The sequence below is a fragment of the Perca fluviatilis genome, chromosome 19 (assembly GCF_010015445.1).
Source record: "Perca fluviatilis chromosome 19, GENO_Pfluv_1.0, whole genome shotgun sequence".
Taxonomy (NCBI): Eukaryota; Metazoa; Chordata; class Actinopteri; order Perciformes; family Percidae; genus Perca; species Perca fluviatilis.
This window is the reverse complement of record NC_053130.1, coordinates 20,615,964-20,633,687: the sequence shown is the minus strand read 5'-3', so window position 1 is coordinate 20,633,687 and position 17,724 is coordinate 20,615,964. Positions and strand designations below refer to the sequence as shown.

Below are 17,724 nucleotides of genomic sequence, written 5' to 3'. Positions count from 1 at the left end.
TTACAATAACCAGTACTCAATGTGACAGCTGAGTTCAGAGTAATAGTGATAGATTCTTGACCAACCTGTTTTGAGCAGCTTGATGGCTTGCGTCCTCTCATCCTGCTCTCCCACCTCATTCTCCTCAACCACGTGGTTCTGGATCTCCTCATCGCCCTCGGTTAGAGGTTTCAGTTGCAACAGAATTCGCTCTGTGAAGTCCGAAATGCGCGGGGAGGTGGTAGGCTGAGTGTAGGGCAAGTTGACATCAATCATGAAGATGTACGTGAGCACACTGGAAGGATACCAATTTAGAGAGAATAAGATGAGACACAAAAAAAAGGATTACGATTTTAGAAAAAAAAAAAAAAAAAAAAAAAAAAAAAAAGTAATGACAAATAGTACACGTTCACTAGAGGTGTGAAAAGGACCTCACCTGCCAATGCGTTCCCGTACATTCTTGTAGACCTGTGTTAGTTTGGGCTCCAGGTATTGCAGCAACCTGTGGAGGAGCTCTGGAACGCGCCACTCCTGCTGAGCTAGGCCTCCCTGCAGCACATAGAGACGACTGGAAAGGAAAAAGAAGCACAATCATCAAAGTTTGTCAGTCACATCAACATCTGCTTCAGGCAGCAACCTTTCTACTCACCAGGCATCGACAAAGGAGCCCCCCTCGCCGTTGACTGGAGACTCCATCAGCATCTCAAACAGCCAGTGGAGTTTGCGTGGGTCTCTACTCTCCTGTACGAAACAGAAACATCAGAGTTGTATGGAAGGAAGGATGAGTGACACAAGTTTGACAAATGGAAGGATAAAGACATGATGGATATAAAGAAGCAAACACTTACACAGGCTGTGGCAATACATGTGCCCCAGTCTGCATACGTTTCTATTGTGATGTTGGACAGGGCAGTACGGAGCAGTGGACACAACACCTCCCAAAGGCTCTCAACCTGTAAAAGAGCACAAGTGTATGTACTGGTTTGTTTGCGTTGTAAGACCTATGGTAGTAGCATTTTTATTTATTTTGTATAAAATCAGGTGACTTTCCAACGTGGAACATCTAGCCACCTTACTCAGTGAGAGTTTCAATTCCGTACCTTTGAGTAGCTCCAGTGCTTGCAGCCTCTGATCAGTCCAGAGATGATCTCCGCAACACAGCGCTGCTTGCTCTCATGGGAGTCGGCCACAAGGCGCTCCATGTGTGGCCGCAGCAGGGGAAGAAAGACATCGCTGAAATTGCGGAACAATCCCTGGAGATAGCAGAAGGAGGGACGAAATTATTTCTTTATTGACTGACTTAAGTTGCTTTCTGCATTTAACACCGCTCTCAGGGAATCTCACCTTGAACAAACAGAACCTGCGAGGGCTAAACTTGTCCTTGCCCTTACGGTCCTCAAGAGAGAGGAACTCGATGAACTGGTTGATAAATACCGGGTCTGAGAAATGGTCAAAGATGATCTGTTCCCGCTGTTGGGAAGGGCATGAAATGTAATTTTACTACATGCAGTTACTATTACTTCACATTACTGAATGTATTATGTTTTCTGGGGGGGGGTGTATGACAAACCTCTGTCATTTCCTCTCTGGTCAGGTTCTGTTTGGGTTGCTCCTCCAGTGGTGCATACATCATCAGTTTTCTGGAGAACAGTAATGAGGTGATGGTAAATAAAAACAAGGTGAAAGATGTTGTCGGACAGATAACAATAAAAAAATATATATATATCAAGACCGCAAAGGACAGTCAAGTAAAGAAAAAATGATTAAGACATCAACTAAAAACCTTGGCCAGCAGTAGTATCCCCAGTGGGTCTTTTCCACAAACACACAGCTATCCCAGTCCTGCTGTGTGTGTGGAAGGCTGCTGCTGTTATACTGGAGCCACTGGTTGTCTAGACGGTCCCCGGCTGCTACAGCACCACTTAGCTCCTTCACTCCACCTACCAGAGATGAGTAAAGATTTTTTTGTCATAAGTTTTAGAAATTATAATTAGAAACACAAAAACTGAAATGTCCATACACAAGGACACTAGACAAACAAAACTTGTGATGCTTACAAAGCTCGGAGGGGCTGACAGGGACCTTCTTATGCGGTCTCTTGATTTGTTTCATTATCCCTGCAACAGCTGATATCGCCACCTAAAGGACAAAATAAGACCTTTCAAACAAGGAAACACAGGAAAGACTGGAGCGCAACCAATGCTGTAGAATCACAGCACTGCTACTGCATGTCTCATAATATGTGTATGCCAAACCTTGCGGACATAGAGGGAGTCATGGTTGAGGCTTTTGACAAAGAACGTAACAGCAGGTGGTGGGAGCTCATGGTCATCTCTCAGAAGCAACGACAGGAAGCCAATTGCAATGTGTTCGAATTTCCAAGGCCTGGGATGTTAAACAAAGCAGGTGTTACAGACTAATAGATAAATATAAACAGGATTTGATCACTATTAAATTAACCTACATGTTCCTGTTGAGGAAGTCCAGCAGATCACCAATGAGCTGTTTGTATTTCCTACAAAAACATAAAACAGTATTAGTATTTGAAACTTTACGTAACCAAACCTATTCTTGTTCACATGAAGGTTGTATGCAGAGTATGCACATCATCTTAACAGATGGGTTATGTGTCCGTCTTGTTTTTAATTGTTTTATTCTGCGGGGTTAGCCATTTTATATCAAAGTAGTTGCTCAAAGAGGAGGAGCCAAATTTAGGGGAAGGTCTTTGGCGTGATGATGATTTGTTGTCTTGTTCCTGATGTGAACTTACTCAACAGACTCGGAGTTCTTGAGCTCCTGCCTGGTCAAACCTTCTGCTACTTCTTCCTCTGAAGGAACAGGCTCCTTGGGAACAGGATTTCCAGTAATCATAAGTTGTTTGGCCACAGCACAGCACTCCCCAGGGATCTAAAGGGATGAAAAAGATAAAAGCTATAGCATCAGACATGAAATGTATTGAACGCGTAAACATTTCTCCCAGTAAATATATTTCCAATGGGGCTATTGGAATGAAAGTTTCACCAGATGTCAGTAACAACCCAAGTAATCCAGAAGCTAGTCCACACCGACCAATCAGGTTTTATACCCAAGCGTACCAAAGCGTTCAGATGTCAGTAACAACCCAAGTAATCCACACATACAAAGGAATCAAAACATGTACAGTATGTCCATGACAGTTATGTGTAATAAAGTGGAATGATAATGGGAATAAATATTGAAAACATGAAGAAAAATGGGTGTAAAAATACATGGGAAGCCAATAAACCATCTGAAATCTGTCAGTATTTAGGAAGCAATCCTGCCCCCTATTAGTGCAAATTAATATCAGCTGGATTAGTCCTAATTGATGGCCTATAAAAAAGTTTCTCATTACCAAGGTGTCACTCAAGAAGCATTTCATGATCGGTAAAAGCAAAGAGCTGTCCCAAGACCTTCGCAAGCTTATTGTAGAAAAACATACGGATGGCATTGGTTACAGACGAATATCTAAACTTCTGAAAGTTCCAGTGAGCGCTGTTGGGGCCATTATCCGGTAGTGGAAAGAACATCATTTCACCATTAACCGGCCACGACCAGGTGCTCCTCGCAAGATTTCTGACAGAGGAGTCCATAGAATACTGAGAAGAGTTGTCGAAGAACCCAGGAGCACTCGCAGAGATCTTCAGAAAGACCTGGATGAAGCAGGTACAGTTGTTTCAAAGAAAACAACTAGTAATGCACTCAACCGCCATGGCCTCTATGCACCCACACCACGCAAGACAACACTGCTCAAGAAAAGGCATGTGGAAGCTCGCTTAAAGTTTGCAGCACAACATCTGGACAAGCCAATGACTTGGGAAGAATAGAATCTGGTCAGATGAGACCAAAATCAAACTCTTTGGCTGTCATAGCATACACCATGTTTGGAGGAGAAATGACACTGCACATCACCCTAAAAACACCATACCAACAGTGAAGTTTGGAGCATCATGGTGTGGGGCGGTTTTTCCGCATCTGGCACTGGCAGACTTCATATAATTGAAGGAAGGATGAATGGAGAAATGTACCGTGACATTCTTGATAAGAATCTGCTGCCATCCACCAGGATGCTGAAGATGAAACGAGGGTGGACATTTCAGCAAGACAATGATCCCAAACACACAGCCAAGGAAACTCTCAATTGCTTTCAGAGAAAGAAAATAAAGCTGTGAATGGCCCAGTCAATCACCCGACTTGAATCCAATTGAAAACCTCTGGAAAGAACTGAAGATCAGAGTTCATAGAAGATGCCCCTCGAACCCTTGAAGATTTGAAAACAGTTTGTGTGGAAGAATGGGCAAAAATCAAAGCTGAGCAATGTGTGCGACTAGTTTCTTCATACAGGAGGCGTCTTGAAGCTGTCAAGGAACAAAGTGTGTTCAAAACTTTTTCCCTGTATCATTTCACTTCATTACACACAACTTAATTTATGGACTTATTTGTTTTGATATCTTATTTTGTTGCGGTTACTGACATCTAGTGAAATTTTCATGCCGATAGCCCCATCAGAAATATCTTTACTGAGAAAAATCGCGTTCAATACTTATTTTCCCAGCTGTAATTTGTCCAATTGTGGGAGGGAAATTAAACTTAGACTTTGCTGAAGAGCAGACACAGTGGGGGAGACTGATAAAATATTGGCTTTTCTTTGTATAGCTATGTTGGAGTGACAGAGAGCAGAGAGTAATATGGGTACACATTTTTATTTAGTGACTAGTTTTGGTGCAGAGACTGTCCAGTCTTAAAAATTAGAAGGCTATGGGGTGTCTCAATTAGAGCTGTAATCGGGCCTTAAAAGTATGGCCCAAAAACGCCCGAGCCCGACAGAGTTAGGCCCGAGCCCGACCCGTACATTTTGATTGACAGCTTTTTAAAAGCCCGAACCCGTTTACAGCCCGACTATAAAGGCCGTCTATCAGCATCATTAGAGTGTCGGACACGCACTTCGCACCGCGAGCGGGCACACGCACCACTCGGCGGAAAAGGGAGAGAAAGAAAAAAAGAGACTGCGCCGCACGCACAAAGCTCCTTTGTCTTTCATAAAAAATGAGTCATTTATACATTTTTTAACATCATTTATTCATGAATAACGGAGGCTATAGGCCACTTGGAAGTTGGAACATAGAAATTAATTAAGTCCTCCAGAGACCAGCCTCCGTTTCACCTCCTCAGGATCCATTTTCACGCTAATCGAAACACATCAGCTGACCGCTCATATACCACACAGCCCGAAGCGCAAGCCCGAGCCCGGCCCGAGCCCGTGAAAAATAATAGAAATTAAGCCCGAGCCCGTGAAAAATAATAGAAATTAAGCCCGAGCCCGTGAAAAATAATAGAAATTAAGCCCGAACCCGTCGGGTCCCGTTGGGTTCGGGCAAAGATCTTCAGCTCTAGTCTCAATATCTTGAGATATGCTGGATGGAAACTGGTTTTGACTAGATTTGTTTAGAGAAGAAGGCTAAACAGCTGAGAGGAACCATAAATGCCTCTCTTTATGACCTTGTTTTCTGGTGGGGACAGGAATTAAAAAACTGACTTTATGCAGCTTTTGATGGGAGTCCATTTCCTGGTACAAGAACTCATTTAAGACAACAGAGACTGACCAGAGAGTTTCTTCATTTATCAAGTTTTTAAGGACCAAGTTCGAGGTTTGTAAGGTCAATGTCGATTAAAACTTTCCCACAGTATTGAAAAGAAAATTCTGAGTGAATTCAAGGCAAAGACAACAGCAGAATGAGAGTGTTATTTTGATAAGTAGCAATATCTATATGACCCTTATAGGCGTAGGCAGATATCACAATTGCGAATTCTATGATCCATTTGTGAAAGTGTTCCGGGTGTTTTTCTTACCGAGAAGTCGACGCCGATAGTCTCGTACTGGCGATGGATTTTGTCTGCGAGGTCATCGAAGAGCCGCACAATGGAGGGCTTCTCCAGAGACATGGCTGAGCTGAGGCCAGAGCGTACAATGGCGGGCCATGTCAGGGCTATGCAGTCCCAGTCGTGCAAATTGGCCAGGCACACGCCACTGTGATTCCCCAGAAGACAGTACAAGGCACCCTGGAGACATACACAGAATGTTATTGAGAAAATATGAAACTTGAATTCTTGCAAATGTAAAACTTTGTGAGTTTCTATGTTTTAGAGCAGATGTGCCAGAGAGGACTGTCATACTTTGAACTGCTGCTGTGTGACACTGCTGTTGTCTGGGTTGAGAAACTCTAGGACATGGGGGATCAGATCTCTGCAGCAGAAATTGTAGGTTGCCAATGCAGTGTACAACACATTTTGAGCTCTGCTGCGTACCTGGAAGGTAATTAAAAAGTCTCAGTTAGCATATTATTTACTTCAGGTGTATTGAGAACACTAGTCAAACATATTTTTGATTTATGATGTGTAATAACTACTCTGTGATAACACTAAACAACCCAGGAAGTGAATAAATGCCTTGATATGATGGAGATAATGCATTGCTGTGGAACTCACTTGACTATAGGTGCTTGTGGAAAGCCTCAACAGATCCCTCAACAGTTCCTGGTGAATACTCCTGTACTGACATCCTTCCACTGTCAGCTTTCGCAGCTGATAAAACAAGAGATATAGATTAGATTATCAAGATTCAAAGTCAGAAATGGTAAAAAATAATAGAGAAATTACCCAATGTTATTATAAAGGACTTACCTCATGCTGGAGCATGACTCTGTCTATTAGCAGAGCTCTGATGTGCTGCTTTCTGCCGTGAAGCTGCAAGTTCAACGGCAAGGCATTACACACTCTAAATTACCAAGTCAGTTTTAAATATAGGATGTGATACAAGTATCACTAAATAGGGATGCACGATATGAGGAAAATATGCGATAATGTTGTTGAATATCGCTATCATGATATTACTTGCTATAAATAAGCAGATATTAAAACTAACTCAGTGCTGCCTTTCTGCTGCTTTCAGTATTCTGCTAAAATACAAAACAAATTGCTTTTTGAAATCATTTCCAACATTCTTTTATTATCTGAAATAGAACATTGACTTGAATATAAAAGGCACCACTAAAAAAAAGAATAACAGTTACATTTTAAACTGTAATTTTCTTTCAACTAACACAAAACATCTCGGAGTGTCTTTCGTGATAGGTCGCAGCCTTTCGTGATGTGTATATTGCGACAGTTGATATCGTGATGACGAAAAACAAAACAAACAAAAAAACGATTTATTGTACAGCCCTATTACTAATGTATCTACTGTAATTTAAGCTTTGGTGAGAGAGGGCATTTTTTTTTTTTAACTCCTTCCTAGGATAACAGTAGTACTAAAGTAACAAAAGTTCAATAACATTTCTTACTCTGTTTTCCATTGATTTCTTCACAAGGTTGAAGCTCTTCCAGCGGGAGTCAAACTCATGTTTGTGAGAACCTTTGAAGTGCAACAGGTCGCTGATAATCTGAAAGGTATCACAGACAAAAATGGTGATTAGTGTTGGGAGATAGGATCAATACATCAGCTACTGGCCATAGCCTGTTTTGAGATTGTGAGTGATTCAAGACGGCAAACATGATTCAAATAAATTCACTGATAACCTTTGCCTACACAATGTCCCACGCAGCATAGAATAACTTACACACACTGCTCCAATGTGGCATTCTAAAAGATACCACCTGAGTGTATGTTTTGTTTGAAGGATGTGTAATACAGTGGTATACAGCAGTTTTGTAGATATGAGCCAAACATATCAGCAAATGTTGGTACGGGGGGGGGGGTGCAACATGCAAATTAGCCCCATAGCCTGAACCTTGAGGTAGGCATATCATTCAACACATACAAATAAGGGTATAAATGCTATCATGTTACTGCCAGCCTACTTTGATGATGGAAAAAAGAGACTTGGTGTCATCTTCAGAGTGCTCAAGGATGTAATCTGCAAGAAGAGGTAAAGGAAATCAGATGGCAGGACAGAGACCTACAGTATATTGTTAGCTTGCCTGTTAAGTTAAACGTGACTACAACTTGGTTAGGGATGTGGCTGTAGAACAAAAAAAGACCACAAGCCTAAAAGAGAGTGACCACTTACGCAGCAGCTGTCTCATCACTCTACAGACAGCATCTCTGTAGTTCTCTCTGGAGTCATCTGCAGGCAAAGATAATATTACAGTGGCAGGTTATACTCCAACAAACCTGTTTGATTTACATGTACTGTGGGCAACAGCTTCATCATCCAACACTTAATAAAAAAGTGACTTGCGTACCATACTCCACTCCTGTGTAGAGGTTGGTCTCATCTAGATTCACCATACTATGGACCCTGGGAGAAAAAGCAGGTTCAAAGCCAAGTTAACTAAGTGCAATTTGAAATGGTGTCTGAAAACTAATTTTGTGAAATAAAAAATGTGCCTTGAAACATCTGTCCAATATTAAGTCCATCATACAGTCGTTAGCAACAATACTGCAATGAAACAATTACATGTATATAAGTAACTCATACATGGAGATTTCTCTTTGTTTTGTGCAAATCCAGTAGGCCTTCGATCTATGTATTTTTATGGAATATGAGCCTGTCAATCATGGGGGGGGGGGGTGGATGTATGTGCTTCTACTTTTGTATCAAATATGAAATCAACAAACTCCTTGGTCTCTACCTCCAGAAGAACCCAACACATCTGCTAACTGTTTCCCTAAAGGATACTTTAACTAACATTTGCTAACCAACAGTGTCTTTCTCTGGATTTCTTGGTCAGGACAGATTTTATTTTGTGAATGCAACTGCTTACAGTTCAGGGATGGGCTCTCCTTTAAGTGGAGGCATCAGACTCCCAGCTCCAAGGAGGCAGTGCTGAATAATGGTCAGGCTTTGTAGGACGTCATCTCTGAAAAACACAAAAGTCAACACCTATCATATGCATTACAGAACCAAACAAAATAAACTAAAGTGGACTGAATCTAATGTACATCTAGTGAGTACAAATCCAAATGTAATTTCTGTATGGAGCACACCTGTGCACACTGTTCCTCCATACCTGCTCATGTCCTGTTCCCCCTGTGCAAATCTCTGAAGACGCTGAAGTTCAGGCTGGAGGATCAGGTCCAGTAAATAAAAAGCAAAGGAGGTCTCCTCAACACTGGGCACATGCCACCGGATATCCAAATTCCACAGGTCCCCAGGACGACCCCACTCCTGCGTGGGATAAAGACAATGAGCAAAGCTTATACTTTTTATATCTTAACTAGTAAGAAAGAAATGTCAGGCTACATTAACACCACCTAATAAAAGTGAACCCATTTGCATTTTATTGTGGTACAACTCAGATATCCACTATATATGTGTAATTAGGAAAAGAACACATGGAATTTGTTACTTTCTCATCTGGTACACATGTGGAAATATACCAAATAGGACCTGAATATTGCCAATGCAACTTAAATGTCAACACACAAACTTGCCAGTTGGAGAGACAGGATTTCTTTTTTCTCTCTAGTTAAAAGAAGAAAAAAAAAAGCAGACATCCCCAGCACACATCAAATCATGATTTGCAGAACTGCATCTCTATTGACACCATTTTTGGTGTGTTAAGTAGCTAAATGTATGCAATTTAACATGTGGTTAGACATACAGCGTATCACTGCATTAAAACCAAATATATATGGCATTAATTAAAAGACAACTTTCAGACTGACGCAACACATAACACATCCCCCCCAGGCCAGGCCTGTCGTACTAGTAGTACTGTGGTGACTGTGGTAAACACAAGTGAAACATTGTATCCCTCTTGTTGTACAGTAATCCAGCAAAGTGATCTACTATCTATGCCTCCATCAAGGAAGCAACATAATTGGATTAAAGTGCGGGCTGTGTTCACTGACTAGAGGCTCGGACAATTATTCAAACCAGGTCACAGAGAGTGCCACAGAATTGTATCGCTCATCTGGTTTAAAACCAAATGTCTGAAACAGTTTCTAAAACCCAATCTCTCACTGGTTTGTTGGGATGATAAGAGTAATATGATGAAAAAATCGCACAAGTTTGGTCATGGAAGTTTCTAAACACAAATTTACCTAGCAGATATGTGGGACAAAGAAAGACTGTTGTTGGTTACAAGTTAATGTAAATGTAAAACTGATTGGATTAAGCTTCTGAAATCACCAATAATATGTATATATTATATATAATTGATAACCAATCAATATTAGTACCTTGATGGGTAAGTAGTCACTGGTAGGTTGGTGGAAGCCCCCTGGCACACTGCAGTACTCTGTGGGGTAGGTGAGGGCTGAAGAACGAAGGATGTGGTGCAGCAGGTTGCAAGCTAGAGTGTAGCCCTGCTTACACTTAAGGTGGAGCGTCAACTGCAAAATCTGGACCAGGTTAGAACGATAGGGTAGGACCTTGTCACCATCCACCCGGGTCACCTGGGGTGCACATGGAAAATATCCAGTAAAAATACAGATACATAATTACAGATAGGAGGTGTTGGTAAATACAGGAATTTAGGGGTTAAGTTAGTAAATCATGAGTGGTCTAAATCACCTCAGACAGTAGCTGGAGATTCCACAAAAACTCCTTGTCAAGCTCTTCCTCATTCAACACTTCCTCATCTGTTAAAAAAAAGAAGAAAGAAGTGTGTCAGGCAAGGAAGAAAACACGAGTCATGCGTTTGAAAACCTCCTCTTGTAGAAAAACGTATTCCTGTGTGGTGAGCACTTACTGACAGCGATTTGGTTTATGGCATTGCAGCAGTGTGGCACAAACAACTTGAGTGACTCTGCAGGGTGGCACTGAAAACAGAAGCAGAGGGAGGATGAAGATAGTAAACTAATAAGCTACAGGAAGGCGATGGTTTAGGCCCACATTAAGAGTCTGAGTAGACAAGACTCACCTTGGAAGCAGCTCTGCACATGTCAGCCACCATTCTCCCTGCTACACGTGTCTCAAAGATGTTGGTGGTTGCAAAGTTGAACACCTTTTCCAGAGCCACCTGTTAAAACAATGTAAGAAATATGTTCATTCATTCATTCATTCATTCATATTTATATATACACACACATACATATATATATATATACACACACATACATATATATACACACATATATATATACACACATACATACACAAATAAATATAAATAAGAGAATAAAAAATGTGGAATGAGACAAGTGTGTGAAAAGTCAACCTTAAAGATGTCCAAGGAGCACTGTGTGAGGATGGTACTGAAAGTGGAAGACAGGCCGAGCTCTACCAGACTCTCCAAATGAGTCATTTTCTCGGTTTCCGTTTCCTCGCGAGTTTGTTCCAGAGTGCTGCTGTCTATCAGGGCAAAGCATCTGTCCAGATAACAAAAAAAAAAATTAAGATATTGTTTCAATTAAAATACTGAATGGAGTAAATACTGCTGGTTATGATGCTTTATCTACTTATACATTTCTCTTAAATGCTATAAAATTTATATATATATATATATAAATTTTATATAGGCCAAAAGTTTGGACTCACCTTCTCATTCAATGTGTTTCTTTATTTTCATGACTATTTACATTGTAGATTCTCACTGAAGGCATCAAAACTATGAATGAACACATATGGAATTATGTACTTAAGAAAAAAGTGTGAAATAACTGAAAACATGTCTTATATTTTAGATTCTTCAAAGTAGCCACCCTTTGCTTTTTTGATAACTCTGCAAACCCTTGGTGTTCTCTCAATGAGCTTCATGAGGTAGTCACCTGAAATGGTTTTCACTTCACAGGTGTGCTTTGTCAGGGTTAATTAGTTGAATTGTTTCCCTTATTAATAAAAAGCAAAGGGTGGCTACTTTGAAGAATCTAAAATATAAGTCATGTTTCTGTTAAGTACATAATTCCATATGTGTTCATTCATAGTTTTGATGCTTTCAGTGAGAATCTACAATGTAAATAGTCATGAAAATAAAAAAAGAAAACGCATTGAATGAGAATGTGTGTCCAAACTTTTGGCCTGTACTGTATATATATATTTTTTTTACATCCATCAGTCATCCAATAATGTACATGAAAACGCCAACAACTAATTTGAAAGCCACCAATGTAATGTGTTCCTGTGATAGATATATCCTCCGGCAAAATATGACCAAGTGTTTTGTTTCTTCTCCAAATAAACCAGTTTGACCGAGCAGTACCTTTGCTGTATCTACTACTAACTATAGAGCACTAATAGGACAATATTTTACAGAGAATTATTCCAGTTTGTCAATCTATCCTATCATAACTGCGTAACAGGGAGCAACAGCTGCTGATGAATGACTTGTCTTTTAATGTTCTTCATCGAAACTCCACTTACCTGTCCATGAACAGAAGCACAAAGTCTTCAAACTCAGCGGAGGCTGAGCACATCTCTCTTTCCACCTGGAAGTCATACAAAAAATATGAAAAAGCTATACGCAAGGATCATTTAACACTTTGCATTTATTCATTGACAAGGCCAGGAAAAATAATATTAATTCACCTCCGTCAAGTCAGTTCTTTCATGTAGGGCAGATGAACAGTCCACCAAAGGCACAAGAGTCACAAATGTAGCAATAAATTGGAATGTGATCTGTGGGGGAAAGGAATGTTTGTATCAGATTTAATAGGTTTAAAAAAAAACAAAAAAAAAAAAACACACACACAAAAAAATAAAGTAAGAAGAAGATAGACATGAATAACACTGGAGCGCACCATGCACTTGCTGAAGTCATTTGGGTCAACGCCTGGCAAAGCCCTCATGAGCAGAGGCAGCATGTGAGTGGGCCCCTCAGGAAAGCGCTGCCCACCTGACACTAGGCTCCGTGCCACACCAATCATGCAGCTCAGAGTGGCTGTCAGCTGGTGGGGCTCTGTTAGAGTCTCCAGAGCAGGGTAAGTTCTATGGTAGAGACGGAGAACAATTAGCCCTTTGTGTTTATTTCAAAATGTGGCCTTATCCTTGAGATTCCCTAATTCAGTACAAACTTACTTCTCCAGCACGGGGGGAATGACCAACTCAGGTCTCATTAGAGCTAGGTTTTGCAGGGCCTGGGCTGCATCAAGACTGCCCGTCTTGCTGAACATGGCCAGCAGCACCGGCTGCATCATACTCTCCACAAAGTCTGTGATATCCTCCTCTGTGAGCTTGTGACTGTCTGGTATTGGTGTCAGCCATGTGGGCTTTCTGTAGCGCTCTCGGTGCAGCCGCCGTACCACGCTTGCTGGGAGACGTTGGAGCAGCTTCATGAGCTTCATCTGGACATGAGGACAGAGGGACAAAAAAAAGACAAATACATGACAAAGGGGTGACACACAGGTAGATGGTGTGCCTCCGTGTAGTGTGGACAAATAGAGAAGTAGAGGGTGTATGGAGCATCTGGAGACACAGATGACATAATGCACACACAAACACAAACCAAGACACTGAACACAGCTTTCTCTGCTCGTCTTGTATGTATGTGTGCAAAGTATGGGGATCACTTTACAGTCAGTACAGTCAAATCACTTGAGTTTCACCTTAAGTGAAGAGCGAAAGAAAGGTGATATCAGCACATTGTACTTAAATGGACTTACTGTCTGTTCAAGGTGGAGCTTTCAACTCTAATGTAATACTGGATAGCTGAATTAATTGAAATGAATTATATTTTAATTGTTGTATTTTGCGAGAAAAATCTGAATCTTCAACAAAACCAGTAACATTTCTCTGTTAGGTAAATGTAGTAGTACAACGTTTGTGTTGTCTTCCCGTCAACCTTGAAAAAACCCAACGTTTTAAATTGTTACATTTTTCTTCTACACATTTTCAGCCCTTATTTCTACGTCCCATACTTTCTGATATAAAACAAAAATCGAAAACGGGTCAATGTGACCCAAAGTCACACAAGGGTTAAGTAGAAGTACAAAGGAAGTCGGTAGTATACAGTTGACTTTGGGGTCCGTCTATAAGTATTTCGGGGCACAATGGTTCTGGAGAAAGGTAAAAGCAGCGATATCACAGGCCAAGCGTTTTAAACGGGCACTGCACTAGTGTGATAAAACCACAGCTACTGTAAGTGGATGACACCCTCACCTGGATCCAAGCAACATGAGGACACAATGCTGCCTGTGGTCCTTCAAAACAAGTAGAGGAGGGTCCTCAAAACAGAACGGCATTTGGCCCTGCTCCCAGTGACCTTTAATAGCACTGCAGTCATCTCACTCACATGTCCTCTTGTTATTTTTGAAGTTGATAGAGAGGTTCAGGAAGCTTCCTAGAAACATGATGACGAGTGACTCTGTCTGCACTCTGTCATTGTGCCGCCGAGCGCCATGGCATGCTGTATTAACGTGTTAGCATTATAGTAGGAACAAGCTTGGTGAGTGATGTATCTGGTAGCAGTCGAACCATCACGACTCATGTTTCCTATTGATTTCAGTTGTTTATCATAATTCTTATTCTATATTATTAGTTTTCTCTGTTCCCTACTTTCCGTGCACCTATCAGTTTAGCTACTTCTAAAATAAATTTGATAACACTGTCATTCATAAAATAAATGAAATAAATTATTATAATAACTATTCAAATTTGATCAAACCAAACCTACACAGTTCTGATTTACAGTGGTGCTCATACATTTATGATCCCATGCTAAAGTTGGGTTCATAATATTTAATGCTATGGAGACATAAGTAAGAAAAATAAATTCCCTAAAATTTCCTTTATTTATCAGCTCTTTTGTACTATTCATTTACCAAAGAAAAGTCTGACCTGCTGACTAGGGGTGGGAAAAATAATCGATTCTTAGATGCATCGCGATTCTCTCTAGAACGATTCGATTCTTTATTCAGATAATTTAATAATCGATTTTTAAATGTGTTGACTTTTATTTAAAAGTAACTGTCTCCAGACAAGTACAAATCAGAAAACAGATTGACTGAAAGAGGATGGGATAATGGACAACAACTTAGAGTATTGGCAAGAGTGCAGAAAAAAAACACACAAAAATGGCCAAAAGGAGAAAAAGATTTAAATTTTGTATATACACACATGATCTAATAAGACATAGGCCTGTCGCGATAGTCAATAAATCGAGTTATCGCACGATAAAAAAAAATGAGCTCGATAATTTTTCCGGCCGCGATAATTTCCATTTGCATGCTTGTTTGTTTTCCTCGTCTCTCTCTACCAAAGAGACTGGAGGACCACTCGCCTCCTTAGCGAACGAGGAAGTGAACCCTCTTTTCAGTCGCATGGTCTTTGTGGGGGGGCGGGACTGCGGGACAGAGACAGAGACAGACAAACGCTAGTTGAGAGTTGGAGCAGGGTTTCCCGCAGCACTTGTGCCGTTAAAGGCCAAAAGAAAGTAGGCCTATATGAGCCGATATCCACCGTGTTATTTGCCGCCTCGTTTCTCCCTTTCAATCCAAACCACACAGCTGACAACCTGCAGGTGGAGACTGTGGAGACGGGCTCGGACATACACCGCTGGTCAGTCTCGCAAGCGGTTTCAGGAAAGTGGCTGCATGTTTCGGACAATGCACCGAACATTAACGGAACAAGCCTACAGCTGTCCGCGGACACGAGTGTGGAAAGTATGTCAGAGTTGCACCTGTGTGTGTGTGTGTGTGTGTGTGTGTGTGTGTGTGTGTGTGTGTGTGTGTGTCCGCCCACCAGCGCTCCGACCTGAAGAGGAGCAGAAGCCGCACCTTCGCCAAAATGAAGACTGAAAAACAGAACTATTTTGGTACATTTACTCGCCATGTGGCAGATAGCCATACAGATATATTTAATTTATTAATTATATATTATTTAAATTTAATATTTAGAGTTAAATCATTGTAAAAATGTAGTACAGAGTCTGTAGTCTGAGAACTTACGTGTCACAAACGGCAATTCCACAACTGTACATCAGCGTGAAAGACGACATACTAAAGGAGATCAAAGACATGTTCTGGATATTTAAAATGTCTTCCAGTTCCAGTGTTAAATATTATTTAGAAATAAAAGTGTATTGATCTTTGAAAAGGTGTACCTGTATTATTATGCCATTATCATTATATTAGATGCAAATGGTCTCTCGATGACAATATTATCGTTTATCGCAATAATTTCTGGGACAATTTATCGTCCAGCAAAATTTGTTATCGTGACAGGCCTAATAAGACATACATAAAATAATTAGACAAAACACATATAGGCTGTTCATCTACTTTATCACATTACATCTGACACCTTCATGTTCTAAGAAGCCAATTATCCACCTTTAAACATGACTGAGCCTCTGACATGGAAGATTACTGGGAGAGAAGGTGACTTTCACAAGCATGTTTAAGGCTTAAGCATGGAATGACTACAAAACAAAAACCTCAGTAGACAAAACATTTCATTAAAACTTGTGTGTGACAAACATGTCAACATCTAAGCTTTGTCTAGCTGTTTTGTCTAGGAAGTGATTAGCAAACTGAGTAGCAAACTCAGATTTATATGTATATTTTTAAAAATCACGCATGGAAATGTACATAAAAAAAAATTGTTGCATCGATGCAACAATAATCGGTTTAGAATCGAATCGTTAGCCTCTGAATCAGAATTGAATCGTGAGTTGCCAAGAGATTCCCACCCCTACTGCTGACCCTGTTGGGTCACTAAAAAAACTGCTGTGTGTAAGAAAGAAGTGACTCACCAACCAGCGGCCATGGTTTGATGGGTGAAAGAAGGATGTAATACTGTTGAAAAGGCCACTGAGCTGTGCTTGAGCTTGCTTGCTGGGTCCACCCTGAAAGTGACACAGTAAAGGTGATTGTGACCATAATCTCTACACTAACTGTGGCTGCAATTATTTACCAAACACAAAGTTTAGGAATAATGAACTAACCAAGAGGGATGAGACCCAAAGCACCACATGGCTGATGTCGTAGGCATTAGTGACATATCGTGGTACCATCATCTGACTGGTCCCCACTGGGAGATTCAAACTCCTCAAAATTCTTGTGAAAATCTGAAATGTGAAAAAACAAAACAATTAGGGTTAAATATTCCATGTCTGATTATTTTGATGTGGACTTATTTGTTGTAAAACTGATAAAAGCCCATTACATTTAATTGGGCTCAACGGGTCAGGAGTGTATGTTTATTAATAACTCATGCTAGTGCTGTTGCATGGATCAAAACAGTCACTCAGTTGGAACGCAAGCATGATGCAAGTCACGTCCCATCAGTGACCAAGAGCAACAAGGAAACTTAATAGTTTGTTCTCTGACAAGCAGCAGTGGCAATGAAATACACACCATGAGCCCAAATTATAGAGCTCAGGCCACACATGGGAGCATGTGCCACAAAAATCAAAACAAACAAGTTACTAATCTGTGTAGTCGGTGGTGGAAAGAAAAAAAGTGACAAACCTTAGGGATGTAAGGGTCCCAATCAATGTAGCCAATGTTGTCGTTGGCCAAGCGAGCAAAGAGGTTGACCAGATGCTGCAAAGATGTAGGAAAACATGTTACGCTGGGAAGCCAGAAATACTGTCTATTGTACATTCAGACATATTTTAAAACAATCTACTCACCATTTCCCAGCTTGGAAGATTTTGCACGGACAACCATAAGGTGATCAACTCATCGAACCACAACCTGACGAACAAATGGTTACAAAGCAGAAGACAACCCTATGAACTACATACATGTGGCGTTTAACTACAGATATCACGAGGCCCTGTACTTTGGTACCAAAATTCTGAAAACGTGACGGTACTCGTTTTTCTACCGTAGGTAGGGGATTG

The 17,724-nt window shown here is 40.8% G+C and overlaps 1 protein-coding gene across 2 annotated transcripts in view; it reads right to left on the bottom strand.

The window, feature by feature from the left end:
- Window positions 1–17,724, bottom strand: part of psme4a (proteasome activator subunit 4a) — a 34,500-nt gene that overhangs the window by 6,680 nt on the left and 10,096 nt on the right. For both annotated transcript variants that reach the window (XM_039783701.1, XM_039783702.1), the window contains 35 exons: window positions 17,512–17,575; window positions 17,348–17,422; window positions 16,822–16,944; window positions 16,630–16,722; window positions 12,957–13,222; window positions 12,680–12,866; window positions 12,468–12,557; window positions 12,303–12,367; window positions 11,161–11,311; window positions 10,864–10,962; window positions 10,693–10,762; window positions 10,515–10,582; window positions 10,181–10,396; window positions 9,007–9,164; window positions 8,761–8,856; window positions 8,239–8,294; window positions 8,064–8,120; window positions 7,855–7,910; window positions 7,338–7,436; window positions 6,679–6,741; window positions 6,484–6,579; window positions 6,172–6,303; window positions 5,848–6,057; window positions 2,750–2,886; window positions 2,444–2,494; window positions 2,235–2,364; window positions 2,037–2,118; window positions 1,763–1,919; window positions 1,550–1,619; window positions 1,324–1,449; window positions 1,080–1,232; window positions 828–932; window positions 629–720; window positions 416–547; window positions 66–274 (listed from right to left, as the gene is read on the bottom strand). In XM_039783701.1, the coding sequence (XP_039639635.1) occupies window positions 66–274; window positions 416–547; window positions 629–720; window positions 828–932; window positions 1,080–1,232; window positions 1,324–1,449; window positions 1,550–1,619; window positions 1,763–1,919; window positions 2,037–2,118; window positions 2,235–2,364; window positions 2,444–2,494; window positions 2,750–2,886; window positions 5,848–6,057; window positions 6,172–6,303; window positions 6,484–6,579; window positions 6,679–6,741; window positions 7,338–7,436; window positions 7,855–7,910; window positions 8,064–8,120; window positions 8,239–8,294; window positions 8,761–8,856; window positions 9,007–9,164; window positions 10,181–10,396; window positions 10,515–10,582; window positions 10,693–10,762; window positions 10,864–10,962; window positions 11,161–11,311; window positions 12,303–12,367; window positions 12,468–12,557; window positions 12,680–12,866; window positions 12,957–13,222; window positions 16,630–16,722; window positions 16,822–16,944; window positions 17,348–17,422; window positions 17,512–17,575 (4,034 nt within the window). The remainder of the gene's footprint in view (window positions 1–65; window positions 275–415; window positions 548–628; window positions 721–827; window positions 933–1,079; window positions 1,233–1,323; window positions 1,450–1,549; window positions 1,620–1,762; window positions 1,920–2,036; window positions 2,119–2,234; window positions 2,365–2,443; window positions 2,495–2,749; window positions 2,887–5,847; window positions 6,058–6,171; window positions 6,304–6,483; window positions 6,580–6,678; window positions 6,742–7,337; window positions 7,437–7,854; window positions 7,911–8,063; window positions 8,121–8,238; window positions 8,295–8,760; window positions 8,857–9,006; window positions 9,165–10,180; window positions 10,397–10,514; window positions 10,583–10,692; window positions 10,763–10,863; window positions 10,963–11,160; window positions 11,312–12,302; window positions 12,368–12,467; window positions 12,558–12,679; window positions 12,867–12,956; window positions 13,223–16,629; window positions 16,723–16,821; window positions 16,945–17,347; window positions 17,423–17,511; window positions 17,576–17,724) is intronic.